General features: G+C 38.5%; 1 protein-coding gene across 3 annotated transcripts in view; it reads left to right on the forward strand.

Moving 5' to 3' along the window:
• LOC128993840 (pleckstrin homology domain-containing family G member 4B-like) overlaps positions 1–16,664 on the forward strand; it is a 434,838-nt gene that overhangs the window by 123,971 nt on the left and 294,203 nt on the right. For all 3 annotated transcript variants that reach the window (XM_054417888.1, XM_054417889.1, XM_054417890.1), the window contains exon 2: positions 6,507–7,211. In XM_054417888.1, coding sequence (XP_054273863.1) covers positions 6,507–7,211 — 705 coding nt within the window. The remainder of the gene's footprint in view (positions 1–6,506; positions 7,212–16,664) is intronic.

A 16,664-nucleotide genomic window follows, 5' to 3' on the forward strand; every position in this document is an offset into this window, starting at 1 on the left:
GTCGTCACACAAGTAAAACGATCTCAAAGGCAAACATCTGTCAACAGACCTACCAGTCATTTCCCCGGTAACCATGACCTACGCCATGACGGACAATACGTAACCCGAGGTATTTTCACTAATGAAAGTGGCCTCTGATACGGTCGACCGGACAGAGACCGGTACGGCACGTCTGTGCTCTTTCTCTCTCTCACTCTCTGCCATTGTGGACCGATCAGCTGATTGTTATCTACCGGAGAAATCCGACGATATTGGGAATTATTCTGGCAGTTCGTCTTGGAAAAGTCAGCGTTTGGATGATTCCTGACGTGACACAGCTGTCCCTGATCAATAAGCTCCTCAATATTTGGTCAAAGAAACTTTTTATTGATCGAGGTATTCCCCCTTGTTGAAATCATTAGAAAAAAAATACAAAATTTTTAAAGTTTTTAGGTGAACAATTCTTATGGTTTTTATTGGTTTCATTGTTATAGAGTAGTTAAAGAACTCATTAGAGAAAATTAAACCTTTATCTAAATACTATACAGTATTCTCATCGTATCGTTTATATTATAGTGAACCTAAGTTGTTTTAATGGTCTGATTGATAGAGTTTTCCATATATAATGTGTAATAGTAATAATGTCTGCTAGAGGGCACAGTTTGATGTTTTGAGTCATCATGAGATGGTTTCACATAATGTGACCAGCTCGCAATTCCTTATAGCCCGTGTTATCTTTCGCCGCCGTGGAGGAATCGTAACCACCATCGCAAGATGAGACAGGCGACTGGACAGGGTCAAGCCCTGCACACACCAGAGCGATACTCCGTGCGATACTGGAGCGGGCGCGATACTTTTTCTTGGAAATTCTCTTGCGATACCAGTGGTCCATGCGATACCATGGAGCCTTATGGAGCCGCACACACCAGAGCGAACCGCGATACGCGATACCGAGGCGAATGCGATACCGTAGCGATAGTATCGCGGTAACGCTGCATGCACTGTTTGCAGCGCTGTATCGCGGCGATACCAATGTGGCCAAACGATGAACTACTCAGTTTTGTCTTTTCTCTGTACGTGTAAAAACAACAACAACATGTCGTGTATCACCGAACATTTACTTGAAGTTGTTTATACATACCCGATGCACTATGATTTATATCACGTTTTAGCAACTAGAAATTTAAAATAGGGTTCGTCTTCATTATTTGTTATTAAACTACGTTTTTCTGAAGAATTTACAATAGAATTCCCAAACATTCAGACATCTTGGATTTATTAATTATTTTAACATTTAAACATGTGATTTGAATTATCAATAGTTTTTCCAGTGCCGCTGTCAATCCAATGTTGGGTGATTGCTGACAGAATAACGTATTTAATACTGGTTTGATGATGATTCAAATTACTATTTAATAGTTCATACAATATTGTATTAGCTATAGCACAGCATATTGTAGAGGTTTTGCTAGTCAGACTAGACGAACTAGAGATATGGTAGGTAATGGTAATGGTAATGGAGGTGGGTGGAATGCTAATTGATCCGTCAACTCATTGAAAAATATATCTACATACCAGTCTTACCTTAAAGTGATTGGGGAGCGAGCTGGCGTAGTGGTTAGAGCGCGGGACTTCAGTCCCTGAGGTCCCGGGTTCGATCCCCGCCAAGTCACCTATGGATTTTATCTAACTGGTAATGCCGCAACCCCTAGGTCTAGCCTGAAGTAATGTGAAAAACAATCCCAGGCTCGTGCCTAGTGTATACAAACACTAACTATAACACAACACTTTTGCAACTATAGAGTCTCACAACCACCGCACCCTCTGAGGTGTACTGGATTTCCCGCGCGTCCCTTTCCCGCTCTGGTGTGGAAGCACCTGTTTTCGCTGCGATATTATCGCCCAAGTATCGCAGATAAAATTCTAGGAATAGTATCGCGCGTGCCCAGCGATAAAGCATCGCTCCGGTGTGTACAGGGCTTCATTCTTGAATTCAGAAAATCGGGGAAATTGGCACGCAAAGAAACTAGTAGTCATAATCAGACTACATTCTTTTACATTTTCGTAAAAAAAGCTTTAAACCAGGATGATGTGACTAAGGTTTGAAATTGACGATTAAGCTGTACTATACGTAACAGGTTATTTTAGTCGAATATCAGGCTTAACACTCCATAGACGTAGCAACACATGGCTCACGCTGTATAGAATGGACGTCTGTAGCCTTGAATTGTCTACTCGATGTGTCTGCTACCGGGTTAATATTAGACCGTTTCCTCACTTACTTGCACAATCGCAGTGACGCAATGCTCTTGTATTACTGTATTACACATGTGTATTAAATTATTGCTCCTTCATCCGCTTGTAATGTCCTGTCAGTCACATGAGCTTTATGGCTTACCTTGGCTAAGTAAACAGTCAGGGAAACATGGACGTGTTAGGAAATGATGTATGGTCATATACAAATGGATAACTGTTAGTGTAAACGTGATTTAGGTTATTTGATTATGCAATAACAGCAATTTATTGTAATAGTAAAACCATGATTCATTTGATCAAGAAATCTATTTACTTTGTCATAATCGTGTAAGCGACTGTCTACTGTTTAACATGTTCTTCAACAATATGCTACTAGTAGCCGAATGGTTAAGAGTGCTCGCCTTCAAATCGGGTAGTTGCTGTTTTGATTACATATGATAACAACAAGACCACGTTTTGAACCAACTCCTTGCGAAAAGAGTAAGAATAACATTGTCGTTACAATTACGGATACAAACAAGAATAAATACATTATTTCCAAAATCAACAATATATGGGTTGGTATAGAGTCATTCCTGTATTCTTGACTTAACCTACATATTTGTGTACATAAATTCTATTGCTGAAGTACCCTAGATAAATTTTTGTAATTGTAACTAGTTTGTTTAGATCCAACTATAAGATTTTCACATGCACAGATAACTTAGAAGGAATAATAGACTTGGTCGCTCAGATGTTAGTAAAATTGCAGAACATTTAATGTCCATGGAAAAACATTTTCATTACGTTCAGTTACGGTCATCACTAGGGTGTACCATCGATATACAGGGTGTCTCAGACCACCCGGCCGGCTTGTATAGCTCCAATATGAAAGCAAATGGAAACCTAATTGCAACTGGAACCCCCTATTTTGACCCCAAGGAATTCAGCTAAATTATTTTCAATCCCAAAAAAGCACCCCAAAGGGCAGATTTTGGGGGGTGGGGGTGGTTTTTGGGAAATTTTCAAATGTAAAGGGGGGTCGTGTTATACCTCTTTTTAAAGGTCCTTTAGTCCTGAGTATTTTAGTGGAAAAAGATTTAAATTATCTTCATCCCTATTTACAGGGTGTTCAAAAACGTACAAAAAATAGACCTTTGAACTACTTTTCACTGTAAAGAGGTGGAATTTCGTGGGGGGTTCAAATTTTGATAACACTTTAATTAATAAATGAGCTTTCAAAAAACTCTGGTTTCAACCCTTTTGCTATCTTTTTACTTATGTTACGCATTTTCAAACTTTTTGAAGTTTCAAAAGCTGTTATCTTAAAAATTTCAAATGGCAACATGGGTTTCATTACAAACCACATTGTAGCCCTTAAAATATGCTATAACTTTTGTATTTAATGTTTTTTGGTATCTTCATGGTTAAAGAGATATAGCAAAATTAGTGTATTTTAATGTTTTATTAAATGGTATTCAAAGTGTTTGCTGTTGTAAATGTACACGTCTAGGTCTCAATTAAAACTAATTATGTTAAAAAATTAAAATACTACCCAGATTGTTAAACTTTGGAGGATTAATAAAGGAAAAAACACAACTGCAAATATTCTTAGTTATTTTACAATTACAAAGTTCTAATTGCTTTGAATGAATACTGTCTATAAATGCTACTGGTAAATAAAAAAAATCATCACGAAATCAATGAGCGTGTGCGTGAAACTGGTCACGTTTGATAAGATAAAACAAATTATAAGAAACTTACTGGATCTGTAAAAGAGGTGAATGCACCTGCGGTAGTAAAATAGCAATACAGTACCATAATAGTGGAGAAGAAGTACTACGTGCATAAACAGAGTTGGGGTTTGCATGGAACAAAATGGAAGGCAATTTAAGCATTTGTAGAAGTCCATCGGTATGTAGGCTGATTCAAACAAATTATTCATTCAAAGCACTATTAGAGCCATGAAATTGTAAAATAACTAAGAATATTTGCAATTGTGTTCTTTCCTTTATCAATCTTCCAAGATCAACAATCTGAGTACTATTTTATTTTTTTAGACAAGATTTTGTTTTAATTGAGACCTAGTGGTGTACATTTGCAACAGCAAACACTTTGAATACCATTTAATAAAACATTAAAATACACTAATTTCTTTATATCTCTTTAACCAATGAAGATACCAAAAAACATTAAATACAAAAGTTATAGCATATTTTAAGGGCTACAATGTGGTTTGTAATGAAACCCATGTTGCCATTTGAAATTTTTAAGATAACAGCTTTTGAAACTTCAAAAAGTTTGAAAATGCGTAACATAAGTAAAAAGATAGCAAAAGGGTTGAAACCAGAGTTTTTTGAAAGCTCATTTATTAATTAAAGTGTTATCAAAATTTGAACCCCCCACGAAATTCCACCTCTTTACAGTGAAAAGTAGTTCAAAGGTCTATTTTTTGTACGTTTTTGAACACCCTGTAAATAGGGATGAAGATAATTTAAATCTTTTTCCACTAAAATACTCAGGACTAAAGGACCTTTAAAAAGAGGTATAACACGACCCCCCTTTACATTTGAAAATTTCCCAAAAACCACCCCCACCCCCCAAAATCTGCCCTTTGGGGTGCTTTTTTGGGGTTGAAAATAATTTAGCTGAATTCCTTGGGGTCAAAATAGGGGGTTCCAGTTGCAATTAGGTTTCCATTTGCTTTCATATTGGAGCTATACAAGCCGGCCGGGTGGTCTGAGACACCCTGTATAACTACTACAGTAGTAGTTATATATCGATGGGGTGTACCGAGATGTTGGAAAGCTTATTGTAAGGGAAGAGCTTCAAAAATTGTCTTATAACCACTTTATCTTATGTTGATTAGCTACAACTTGTAAAAGAAATTCAAACCAAATTACAGATTACAGTTGAGCATATTTTGATATTTTTTGTACGATTGCATGCAACTAAACCGTGTGTCGTGTAAATTTAATAATTTCACCTCGCCAAATCGGCAAAGACTTAAACATTTCTTTGCGATAAAAACGCCGAATTTAATTCGTAACTACTCTACCGTGTAGAGATTGAAAGTGAATTCGTGTAGTTCATGTTTCGACCAGGAAAAGAAAGCGCTGCGTTCGGTAAAGTGTTTTGAAGAAGTCACATAAATAGTTCGATTCTCACGATCGAGATTGTGTAACTACTTGAGTAATTAGTTAAAGCTTTTAGTTAAACGTGGTCGAACTGGAACCTTTGTCGATCATGTGATATAACAGATTGTCCGAAGATGATACAGCCATCTTACTTTCTCCGAAATAGGAAGGGTCGGGTAAAGTTTTTTCTATTTTTATTATGCAGTGCACGTCCACTTTCACTACCATTTACACGTTCGATGTTTCGATATTAATAAATGATTTGAACATGATAATAGAGGCCTCATCGTAGGCAGTCGAAGGTCTTTTCACTTTCGGTTTAATCGGAGGTTTAGCCTAATCGTACGTAATTGAAGGTCTCCTCCTTCTGATCTTCACTTTTATTTGCTCCGATACTTGTCGCTAGTGAACATGTTGATTATTGATTTTACCAGTAAAATTTGCAGCTGTTGGTTAGTAGGCTGTTGGTGTATGGGTTTGGCCCTTTAAAGGTAGTTTGAGTGATGTTTGTTTAGATAAGTAGCGTAGAAGTAACCGTAAACCTGTAGAAGTTGAACTTGGTTACACAGGGGTTTCAAGGCTGTTCTGTGGGTTTTTTCTCTAAGTACAAAGGTTTTTACAGCATTTTAAGATTGAGATGACACGTTTTAGAGAGCGTCTTGTATGTGCTCGGTTTGCAAATCTTGTTTATGGAATTAGAATTAAATTAAAAGTATTCCATTACTTGTAAAAATGCACTTTAATCACTGTCGAATTCCTGGTTATATTTTAAGCCTATTTAAACCTCATTAATTGAAAAATAGTAGCTTGTCTTCTTAGTAAAAAAAAAAACAACTGAAAAATCTAATATGGTAAACCTCTCATCTAAGCTTAAAAATCCACTTTTGAGTCCACACTTACTGGAAACCACCCAAGAAGTATTTACCGTTCTCAATTACAGAAATTAAAGGTCGGCCGTATACATAAGGATAATGCGTCAGTTTTATTTATTTTACCAGCACCTATTACAGCATTATCATAGCTCGTAGCCCGGCCTGCAGCGAACACGAGGTGTGTGCGTGCTGCGGTGCTCCGGTGCTCCGGTGCAGTCAGAACTGATATTATCCTAATGACAGACTACAGACTAGGGGATCTCATGTGCAACTTTTGTTGCAGGTCACGCCGAGCGAGCGCAGCCAAGAGGCCCGGACCAAGGATCTAGAAGCCAGTTTCTCTCCCGAAGGAGCGTGGACTGCAGGACCAGAGTTTGCGAAAACACCGGACGAAGGGCTGAACAAGATCGACGACTTCAACCGAATCGGTTCCAACAAGTCGTTGAGCAGAAGTAAAAGAGTGAAGAGTTTTATTCAAAAGAAGTGTAAGGGTATTTCAAACAGTTTCGGGAATGGAGAAGCCGGGGAAACTCACGTCGCGGTGGCTCCCAGAAGCAAGAGTACTTCGAGAGCCAACTCCGATGTCTCCACCACATCTTGGTACGTAGCTAATGATTACCACTCGGATGAAGAGGTGTTGAACCACGTGACCGTGGTTAAAGTCGGAGTTGATGTGAGAGAAACACAGAATGTGTCTTCTGTGGCGGTCTGCGATGAACCTCAAGTGGTCAACGTGGTTGAAGACTCGGTTCAGACCACTGATAATGTTGATTCACGAAATGAAGGCGGGACGGATCATCACGACTCGGAGGAGATAAAAGGCGAAGAGTCGTTACAAGATAGTGATAATGAAACGTTTATTCTTGCTCAAGATTGTCCTGATGAGGAGGAAATCAGCAAATTGGATAAAGGCTGTTCAGAGGAAACCCTGGTAGACGAGAAGCCTCAGTTGGAGGAAGTAGAATCCCTTACACCACTGGTTTTTGAGGTAAGTAACTTCTTTTAAGGTATTCAATAGCATCGGGGTTGTACTTGTTATGATTCTGTGTCCTATAAATATGCATTCTAAATTTTATGGAGCCTTTTTGCAATCTGCAAATTCAAATCTTTTTATTTAAGATACCATCTTATGCAGGCACTTAAGTTAATTGTATATGACACCTTCCACCTCAAGATGTACATTTCGAAAAAAAAAACACAGGGAAATGAATTTCTGATGTTTGATATGCTTGGGAACATCAAGGGTCAGCCAAAGAAGACGGTCTATAATTAGCAATGCCGGAAATCTCCCCGGAAACAATGGAATCATAGCAGACAGCGATCACGTATTGATTAGTACAATAGAGATATTATTTGCGGGACTTTCACTTTCGCAACGTTTGTTTACATAATGGAGGAATGAGACAATCGCTCATGAGACAGAAGCGTGGCTGTTTTAGTTAAACTTGGCCTTGCTCTTACGCCACTTGAGGTGCAACGGCGTGGGTGAAAGTAAGGTGCGCCTGATCACCATCAGTCTCTGGTCTCTAGCGAACGTAACCTAGATATCCGGCTAATTTAGTGCGATTCCAAATACTTTTCTATTTGCGATTGATTTCTCGACCTCGGTCTATGATTGAATAGTTTGTCAAATAAATTGGCTCGTTGGGGTCAAACGTGAAAACTATTTCGAAATGGAACTTTTGGCGGTGGCTAAATTGGAAGGAGTTTGGCGCTACTAGTAGTTGGTGGCCCCCACGATGTTCTACTCAAACTTTGGTTACTTTTTTTCGATCACAAAGCAATTTTTCATGATTACACACTCTCTTCACCACCGCATTCCCTTTCTGTCCCACACTGGTGCCGAATAGGGTTGCCAACAAGGGAACAAGTAGGAAACTGGAATAGAGAAAACCAGTAAACTAATGAATAATCAGAATGCGTTAAATCGCACCGGCCTAAGTGGCACCGGCCGATAATTGGCGTTCGTATAAGGAAGGTGTTTGAAAGCCGAGGTGAAGATTTATACCTGTGGCGACCCAGAGAGAAGCGTTCAAAGAGTAAAAGTACAATAGAATCGGTCGGCAAAGGTTAATGGAATCGGGAAAAGGGAAAGATCGCGCTCGGTGTTGAATGGGTCTGATAATTACTGGTAACGGATGAAGACAACTTTGTCGCCTCGCGGTCTAGTGGTCTAGGCCTAGAGACGTCTAGTCGCGAATTTATAGACCAGATCTGGTCGACTAGACTCGGCCACTTAGCTGACATAACAAAACACTCTGGAGACGCCGCGCCGCGCAGGACGTTCACCTACTATAATCTAGGAGGATTAAACATTAAGGAGAGGGCACGCGAATATGAATACACGTGTTGCGGTGAAGCCAGCTTTAGCAGAACACTAGAGGGGCACGCGGAGCCGTAGAGTGGCAAAAAGCCTCGGCTACAACATGGGAGAGATAGGGAAAAACGCGACGCGCGCTGTTTCGAATTAAAATTGCCGCTAAACTAAAACACCTGTGTTATTCACCGATGGCATCCTTAAAGTAAATTAAATTTCCTATCGAACGGTGTCAATCACATATGATTACTATAATTAGGTTTTTGAAAAAAATATGATGTATCTACACAAATTAACAATTTATGCGTGTTCCTTAAGAGTTTCTCGAAATACAAAATATATATATTTACCTATATTTAAAAGTGGTATTTAGAAAAATAATTACAATAAAGTTTTATTTTAATTTTTCCAGTTTATAAAACAATCTTACTAATAATAGGTTAAAATGAAAATTTTAATTCGGGTGGTGAAATACATTTTAAATTTGCATTTTTCATAGTTTTCTCGATTTGTTAATACCATTTTTTACTAGTTTTAAGTCATTTATGTGCTAGCCAAGTGATTTTAAATAGCCAAAGTTAAGAAAAATTGCAAAGCCGCTCTAACTTTTTTTACACCAACAGCCGTTACAATTAAATTACAATCATAAAAAGTAAAACAATTTCTTGGCAATCAAATTCTTGATTTTTTTAAATATCATATTGAACTATATTTGATCTGTTTGCCTAAAGAAACTTCGAGTAAAAAGTGTACATGTTCAACAATCGTCGCGTCTTCTGACGCCAAAGTGCGTTTATCATTCTTTTAAAGGATTAAAACTTATTTTATTTCTCTTTAAGAAAATGTTCAAATACACATACAGTACTACTCATGATTTGAGTTTTAATTTATGAACAGTAAAATCTATTGGTGATATGGCGGGATTTGAACCCGGGACCCCATAAACCGGAGTCCCGCGCTCTGGTTAGAGTATTATAAATAATACACAATACAAGTATGGAAAAAATAAAAACAAGGACAACGAATTCTAAAATACAAGTCGTCCTTGTGTGAATTACTCCCCTTTGAACGTACTATTGGTAAATAAATATGACTTTCCTCTTAATAGGTTCCTAATATTACGGTTAGAATTTAACTTTTTAATTTTCGTAGCATGATGAAGTCTAATTTTTAAAAAGTCAATTGATATTTCTGTTACCAAATCTTCCAGTTAACGCATAACACGCAGTATGAGAGGGGGCGGGAGAGTAGCGCTGCCTCCCCCCCTCCCCAGTACGCTGGCTTCAACGAAACTACAGCGTGTCCTCTCCTTAATGTTTAATCCTCCTAGACTATAATATAGTAACGGCTGTGGGTCCTCCTACACCGGCGACATCTATCTTGTGGGACCCGCGTGAGATATTACACTATCACCTGCAAATCAGAGCTACAATTAAATCACACATGTCTGGAAATATTCAGTTATTTACATCTAGCAAAAATTCATCAATTTTTTGTCCTAGGACGCTGGGATTATTTTTCACATTACTTCAGGCTAGACCTAGGGGTTGCGGCATTATCACTTAGATAAAATCCATTGGTGACTTGGCGGGGATCGAACCCGGGACCTCAGGGACTGAAGTCCCGCGCTATAACCACTACGCCAGCTCGCTCCCGAAAAAAATCATCAATAACAATTTTTAATAAACCGAATATTACCAGACACAACGTTCAGGAATCCCTGAAAAACACGATTTTTTATTTAACACAAATCACTCCATCAAAATTAAACCAAATGAAAATTTTTATTTGTTCCTAAATAACGAAACGAACAAGATAAAGCTACCTTTAAGGTGGTTAGTATATCCCATCCTTTCTTGTAACAACTTTAAAAAAAGTGTTGGCTAACACAGTATCTTTTATTTATTAAGTAATAGACGTATTTTACCGTTGTATGATTTGTGTCATCCAGTTATGGAATGACTCTTAAAAAACACTTCGTATTTTCACTTAACCTTCGCCTTTGTGCCATCACATTGATGTCACATGAACTATCTGACAGATGTCGTTATTGTCGAGTTCTACTTCCCTTTGTGTAAAATTAACCATCTGTCACAGTTAAAATCTTGAATATCCAGAATTGAATGAACAGTAAACTCCAGAAGCATTGTAAACTGTGAACAAAACTGCGTACTTTTACAGTCCTAATTAAGCTGTATTTACATCGATATATAAAGCCCAAAGTACCCATGAACTTTTGAAAAAACTACAAGTCCATAAACCATAAACCATGTACTTAAAATGTTCGTCATGACGAGAAACCTTGCGCAAAACTATCCATTATTTCTAGATTGGCTTAAGGTTGTAATTCCTTTCAAAGGGAACTTTCCATAAACCTAATGTTAAAAATACCTCAGCTGTACTTATTTGTTTCTATTACTGTATTCTATTTTGTTTATTTCAGCTTAACTTCTTAACCAATCAATAATTTTATTAATAGCCTACTTATGAAGTCAAATGGGGTGAAGCCCGTGGGTAACAGCTAGTTGTTATAAAATGCAGTCAACTGGATGTCCGGATTATTGAGGTCCGGATTAATGATGAGTTTACTGTACTTGTACTTTGACCTTGTTCCCTACACACTGCCGCGAGGTTTGATGAAGACGTCGAACTGTACACTTCCACTTTCACTGTCGAAGTCAATCAGTAAATCTTGCCGAAGGACGAGGGTGTAGGCTCATTTCACCTGACAGCCGCTTTATAGGATTCTTTCAATGATCGTTACATGTAGATTGGCTTTGTAACCCGATACTATGTAGTTTGTCTTCGTCTCTTGATTTTATTTAGCTTAAATTACGACCGCGAGTTATTTGATTTATCGTTATTGTATAACTTTGTGTCACTACGTAGCTGCAACGCTTGTCAAGATATGTTCATGGTTAGATATGTAGAGGTAAAAAGTGATTTTGGGACGGATATCAGTAGTTTGTATCGTGGTTTGGCAAATATAATGGAGATGCGTTAGGATTGGTTATGATATTCCTGATGAGTTATAATATACACAAAGGTATGATAATGATTCAACTCAACTGCGTTTATATTCATTCTAAAACTGACCCATGGAAATGGCATGTCTACTGTACTTCGTAGCATGAAAAATCCTTATAACCCTTTAAGAACATTTGGTGGCAAGATTGACCTTTACTCTGAATTATGATTCCACAGATTAGTGTAAACAAAGTGTTTCGTGTTTCAATTTCTGTGTTTAGAGCCAATAAAAATATCAATGCACCTTTTGGTTGGTAAAGCGTTACAGTGTACATTGTACCATTTCTATGATTGTACCGTGCTGTAACCCCTACAGAGAGTAGCGTGACAACATGGTTACTTGACTGCAGATACATGGCTACCAGACAAGTATTACGTCCGTAACTAGGTCAGAAGTACAAATATCACGTGTTAACATGCTCTAACATCAAGACTTGTAAATATCATTCAAAACTGTTGACAAGGTAAAACATTTCAAATTTTTAAACAGTATTCGATCTATGAAAATTATGAAACATTTAAAAAATAAACCATTCAATTCGTACTATATGATCAGTGCAAGGAAGGCCACTTTGTCAGGAAAATAAATTTGTATGTCAGGAAATCATAAACACCGGGCATGAAATCGACTGATTTTTGCAGGTTCAAAAGCAATATACCTCTCAGGTTTTTGTTTCAATTTCAACCTAATCTTCGGATCTACCGTGACGTGCTCGTGAAGTTTCAGGTTGATCCACTGAGGCCACTGAGGTTGTTGTGGTGCTGGGTGCTGTAAGGCTTTGGTTCTCTTCAGCTTCAATCCAACGCTCACTCAACTTAACGACTGGCCATTCAAAGAAAGCAAAAGTGAAACCCAATTTGGCAATAGGCAACAATCCGCAATAATCGCAAGTAAGAAGCGCGACTTCCCGCGCTCCGGGCGGTCGGCGGTACTTTTGCCGCCATTTCTTTCACTTAGCGGGGGCGGAGCGCCGTACGTTACTGTGTACTGATAAATCTACTTCCACGGCTTTCACACAGCTCGTATCACCGTGAGACGATGTTTACGGCGACTGATAAAGCCTGACTCGAGACTCGTAAGTCTCTGACGTAGTAATTATACCGTTGACCAAATAATACAGAATACGCGTTACGTAAACACGATTACGGGGCGTAATTGGGGGCCGGAGTAATTGATTTTGCCAGATGTTTATTTGGGCGAGTCGTTGAGTGGTCGAGTTTTCGTGACGTTTATGTGAAACAATTAGTGAGGTCGTTGACCACTCTGAGATTTCATAACTGAATGACTTTTCACGGAGGCACAGGGTGGGATTCAATACCGAGACCACTTTTTCCAAACAAAAATTAGTGTTTACATTTGGATTGACAAATAGTTTAAGGTGAGATGTAAACCATTTGGTTATTACAAAATAGCGAAAAACAATTGGTAAATTAGGAAATGTATGTTTACCTCCATGTCCTACGTCCTACGACAAAAGGCAAAGATTTAATGCGTTGCACGAATGTTACTCAAAGGACATTTCACTTTGCTAGTAAACTACTATTTGACTTATTTTAATAAGCGCGCTGTTGGTGCCCCTCTAATCTGTGAAAAGAGTATTGGTGGTTTTTTAGAAACCCCTGTTATCCATTTGATTAAAACATTGGAAATATAAGAAATATTGGACGATACCTTTTAAATGTTGAACCATTATGTTTTGTTGAATGTTTTGTATTTATTTGTTCGTTTGTATGAGTCATCATCCAACGTCATCGTCTGAGAACATGTTACTACAAATCCGATTTGTTGCTACTCTCTTACCTCTGTTTCTTCAACATAGGGTGTAGAAATACATCTTTCTTCTCGACGGAACAACGGCTTATCGTAGCCTTTGCTAGGTGGCCTTGCCTTTTCAACTCCAATCCCCCGATGGCACCATTTCCTCCTCTACTCAACTTCTTTGCTTCACTATCATCATCTACTGTCGGCGTCTGAATGTTTTGTCATAACCCGAATTATTTGTAAACTCCAAGGTTACTTTAACTGCAGACTCTTAACGTCTTTGATGACACCTCTGTCTTCTCAATTACTTTCTGACTGTTAAGCAGGAAACCCACTAGTCCGACGCTCTCCGTCACGACACCTTCCGTAAATTCTCCGACACCTTCCGACGCCTTCCGCAATTTTAAGGCATTACCCCATTGGTCCGACGGGCTCCGACAGTAGGCCTCCGACGAGAAATACACCACCACTCCAACGGTGCTAGTTGTGATAGAGCATGTGATCACATACTGTTCACAAGCAGTACTTAGGGAGACAAGAGCAAATAATAAAAAGTCCATAACATTTATGACCATCTCTGTTAGTATGAGAGATTACAATGGTCAAGGACCTTCCTAGGCCCACCTTGATTATTCCGGTTACAATTACTTTACTACAGGGAAATTAGCAAAAATTACAATACAAAACATAAACAATAATACCCCCGCTGCAGCAAACCTGCCGACTAAGCAAATTTATATTTACCTGAATTGATTTTCAATTAAATGTATTTAATTAACATTAGGTTTTATGAGTACCTAGTCTTGCTGCTACAGGGAGGGTAAAAAGAGTGTGGTGTTTAGTAAAATATTAATAACTTAGTGTAAAAAAATTAACCAAGTTTGATCAAAATATATCCATCCGAAAGCAAACGGCAATATTTTACAATATTCTCCATAAAAATAACATGGGAATTTTAAAATAACAATTTTTTGAATTTTCTCCGTAACCAATAATTGTACAAAAACATCACACACTTGTGATCACATGTTCCATATCTGTTCCACATATTGTTATTACATACAAAGCTAGACAGTGACTAAAATCTAGGCCTTGGTGCACGCAGAGTGGAGAAATGACGGATCCGACATCCGACAAGAATGCCCCAGAGAGCAATGTTGTCGTGACGTGTCGGATCGGAAGGTGTCGTGTCTGACTAGTGGGTTACAGTCCATTTAAAATCATGCAAAGCAATTTTGTCGGAAGGTGTCGGAGCCTTGACGGAAGGTGACGTGTCGGAGAGTGTCGGACCAGTGGGTTTCCTGCTTTAGATGTTAGATCTGTATACTGTATCTTTCTTTTCAAACCCCAACTTTGATACTTCCTCTCCTCCTTCCCTCTTCTTCTTCAACATCAGACCCTAACTTCGTAGAAACACCTCTTTCTACAGACTCCAACTTACTAACCTTTTTGCAATCATAGATCTTTCTAACCATTATTCTTTCTACACCAACTCCAACCCCCAATTCAGATGTAGTCAGATGCTCTTTCCTTCCTTGTCAGCCTCCTTGACTGGACTGTCGCACAATGTTGTCACAATAACTTATCATTTAACAACTACACATAATCTCGGTCGTGCCACCTGGCGGAGCCTGCGGCCTCCTCGGTACTTCCACTGTCGTTTCCCGTCTTGCGCAACCCCATGACGGAAGTTATGACCGCTGAGGGAAGCCATGCGTCTGGAGCGCTTTCGCTGTCCACGACCTAGAGAAGGCTGACAGTCGCAGGTGGAGGTTTCCGCTGGTTAATTAGATTATGTTGGATCTCTGTAGACACCGACTGTGGAAGATAATGAAGGGATTCTTTGTTTCGCTTTAATTGTTCACCTTGTTAGCAAAAGCGGTTCACATTGTGTACTTTGGACTTTCTTCGGTGTGGTGGTGTATGAGAACGGATGAGGAATTGGCTATGTTGAAGTTTTTAAGGTCAGGGTTCGATGTAGGTGGTTCTAAACACAACAATTTTATGTCAAACATGGAAACATACCGCCTCATAGACTTACCGTCCATCTAAATCAGCAGAATACAATTTTATGTTAGATGAAAAATAGTAAGGAAACAATCTTTGAATCAATCATAAAAAATAAATCATAGTAAGCACAGAGAAATGCTTGGCCTATATCGACGTGAGTGAAGTGCGTGTTACGTTTTAGTAGGCCTAATAACTTTAAAACTTAAATAAACTTAAATTTTTTTCTGTTTCGAACCTCAAAACACTACTCTGGGTGCTCTTCATAGATATACATTTATATAATTAATCATAGGGTTTCCGCTTACAATCAACTTGGGACTGAAAAATCTTTGCCAATATGTATCCAAAAATAAAACACAAAGTCGGAACCTAAGTAGGTAGAAATAAATTACAGCATTGAATTTAAAAAATCAAGTATAATTTTTAAACAGGCCAATCTAAAACGACACACTAAAACCAAGGATTAAGATTACAACAGATCGTTTTTTATTCCCTCTCGAGTCAGTGTTATTATTGTCTGTTCTCGAGTGCACTCAAGACCTGATGATTAATTCCTCATATTTGTACACAGAGCTGCATCTGCCCGTTGTATAAATATGATCGTTTTAGTCGCTCATAGTTGTTTAGGGGAGCTCCCATCTAAGCCCCTGTGATTGATTACTCAAAACCTCCCTTCCCTCGACTACGAAATTCGAAGTGGTTGTGCATTAGAGATTGATGACACCCACGACAGAAGCTCTCAGGGCTGAATTTGTCAAAAGACCACCTGTTTTTATGTTGTTAGAAAAATTATAACCATCAGTATCCAATGATATAACAGTCAATGGTATAACACAGCTGTAAGACTTTGGTGTTAGCCTTTAAAGTAAACTATGCATAAGAGGGAAACATTTATTTTTGCATGTTGTAAAGAGGATGGTGCCCTCTTTTTACCTTGAATTTATGGACAGTTATATACCTCGGGCTTGTATGGAACTCAGGCAACGCACGAGGTGAGTCGGTTCAATACAAGAATAAGTCGTACTGCAAACATCAAGTCGTGACATCGGGGTGCACACCAACGACATCGCATGTATTTGTAGTTTTCACGTTACCGACTGAGCCGCTCACCTGTTCATTTTAATTCCCAAGGTAGACACAAGCCTAAGTAAGTACATCGGTAATAAATGTACATTCCCAAAGCGTGTATCCCAGATTTAAATAACGTCGAATATATTTCACCCGTAAGCACAATAAAAGGGCAAAACGTAAAAGGTGAACGACTCTTCTTGGGAACAATACTGTTTTACAATCCAGTGAAGCAACACATTCTAATCAGTACCATC

The sequence above is a fragment of the Macrosteles quadrilineatus genome, unplaced genomic scaffold, assembly GCF_028750875.1.
Source record: "Macrosteles quadrilineatus isolate MER2022 unplaced genomic scaffold, UCM_ALF_1.0 Scaffold_5__1_contigs__length_97177068, whole genome shotgun sequence".
Taxonomy (NCBI): domain Eukaryota; kingdom Metazoa; phylum Arthropoda; class Insecta; order Hemiptera; family Cicadellidae; genus Macrosteles; species Macrosteles quadrilineatus.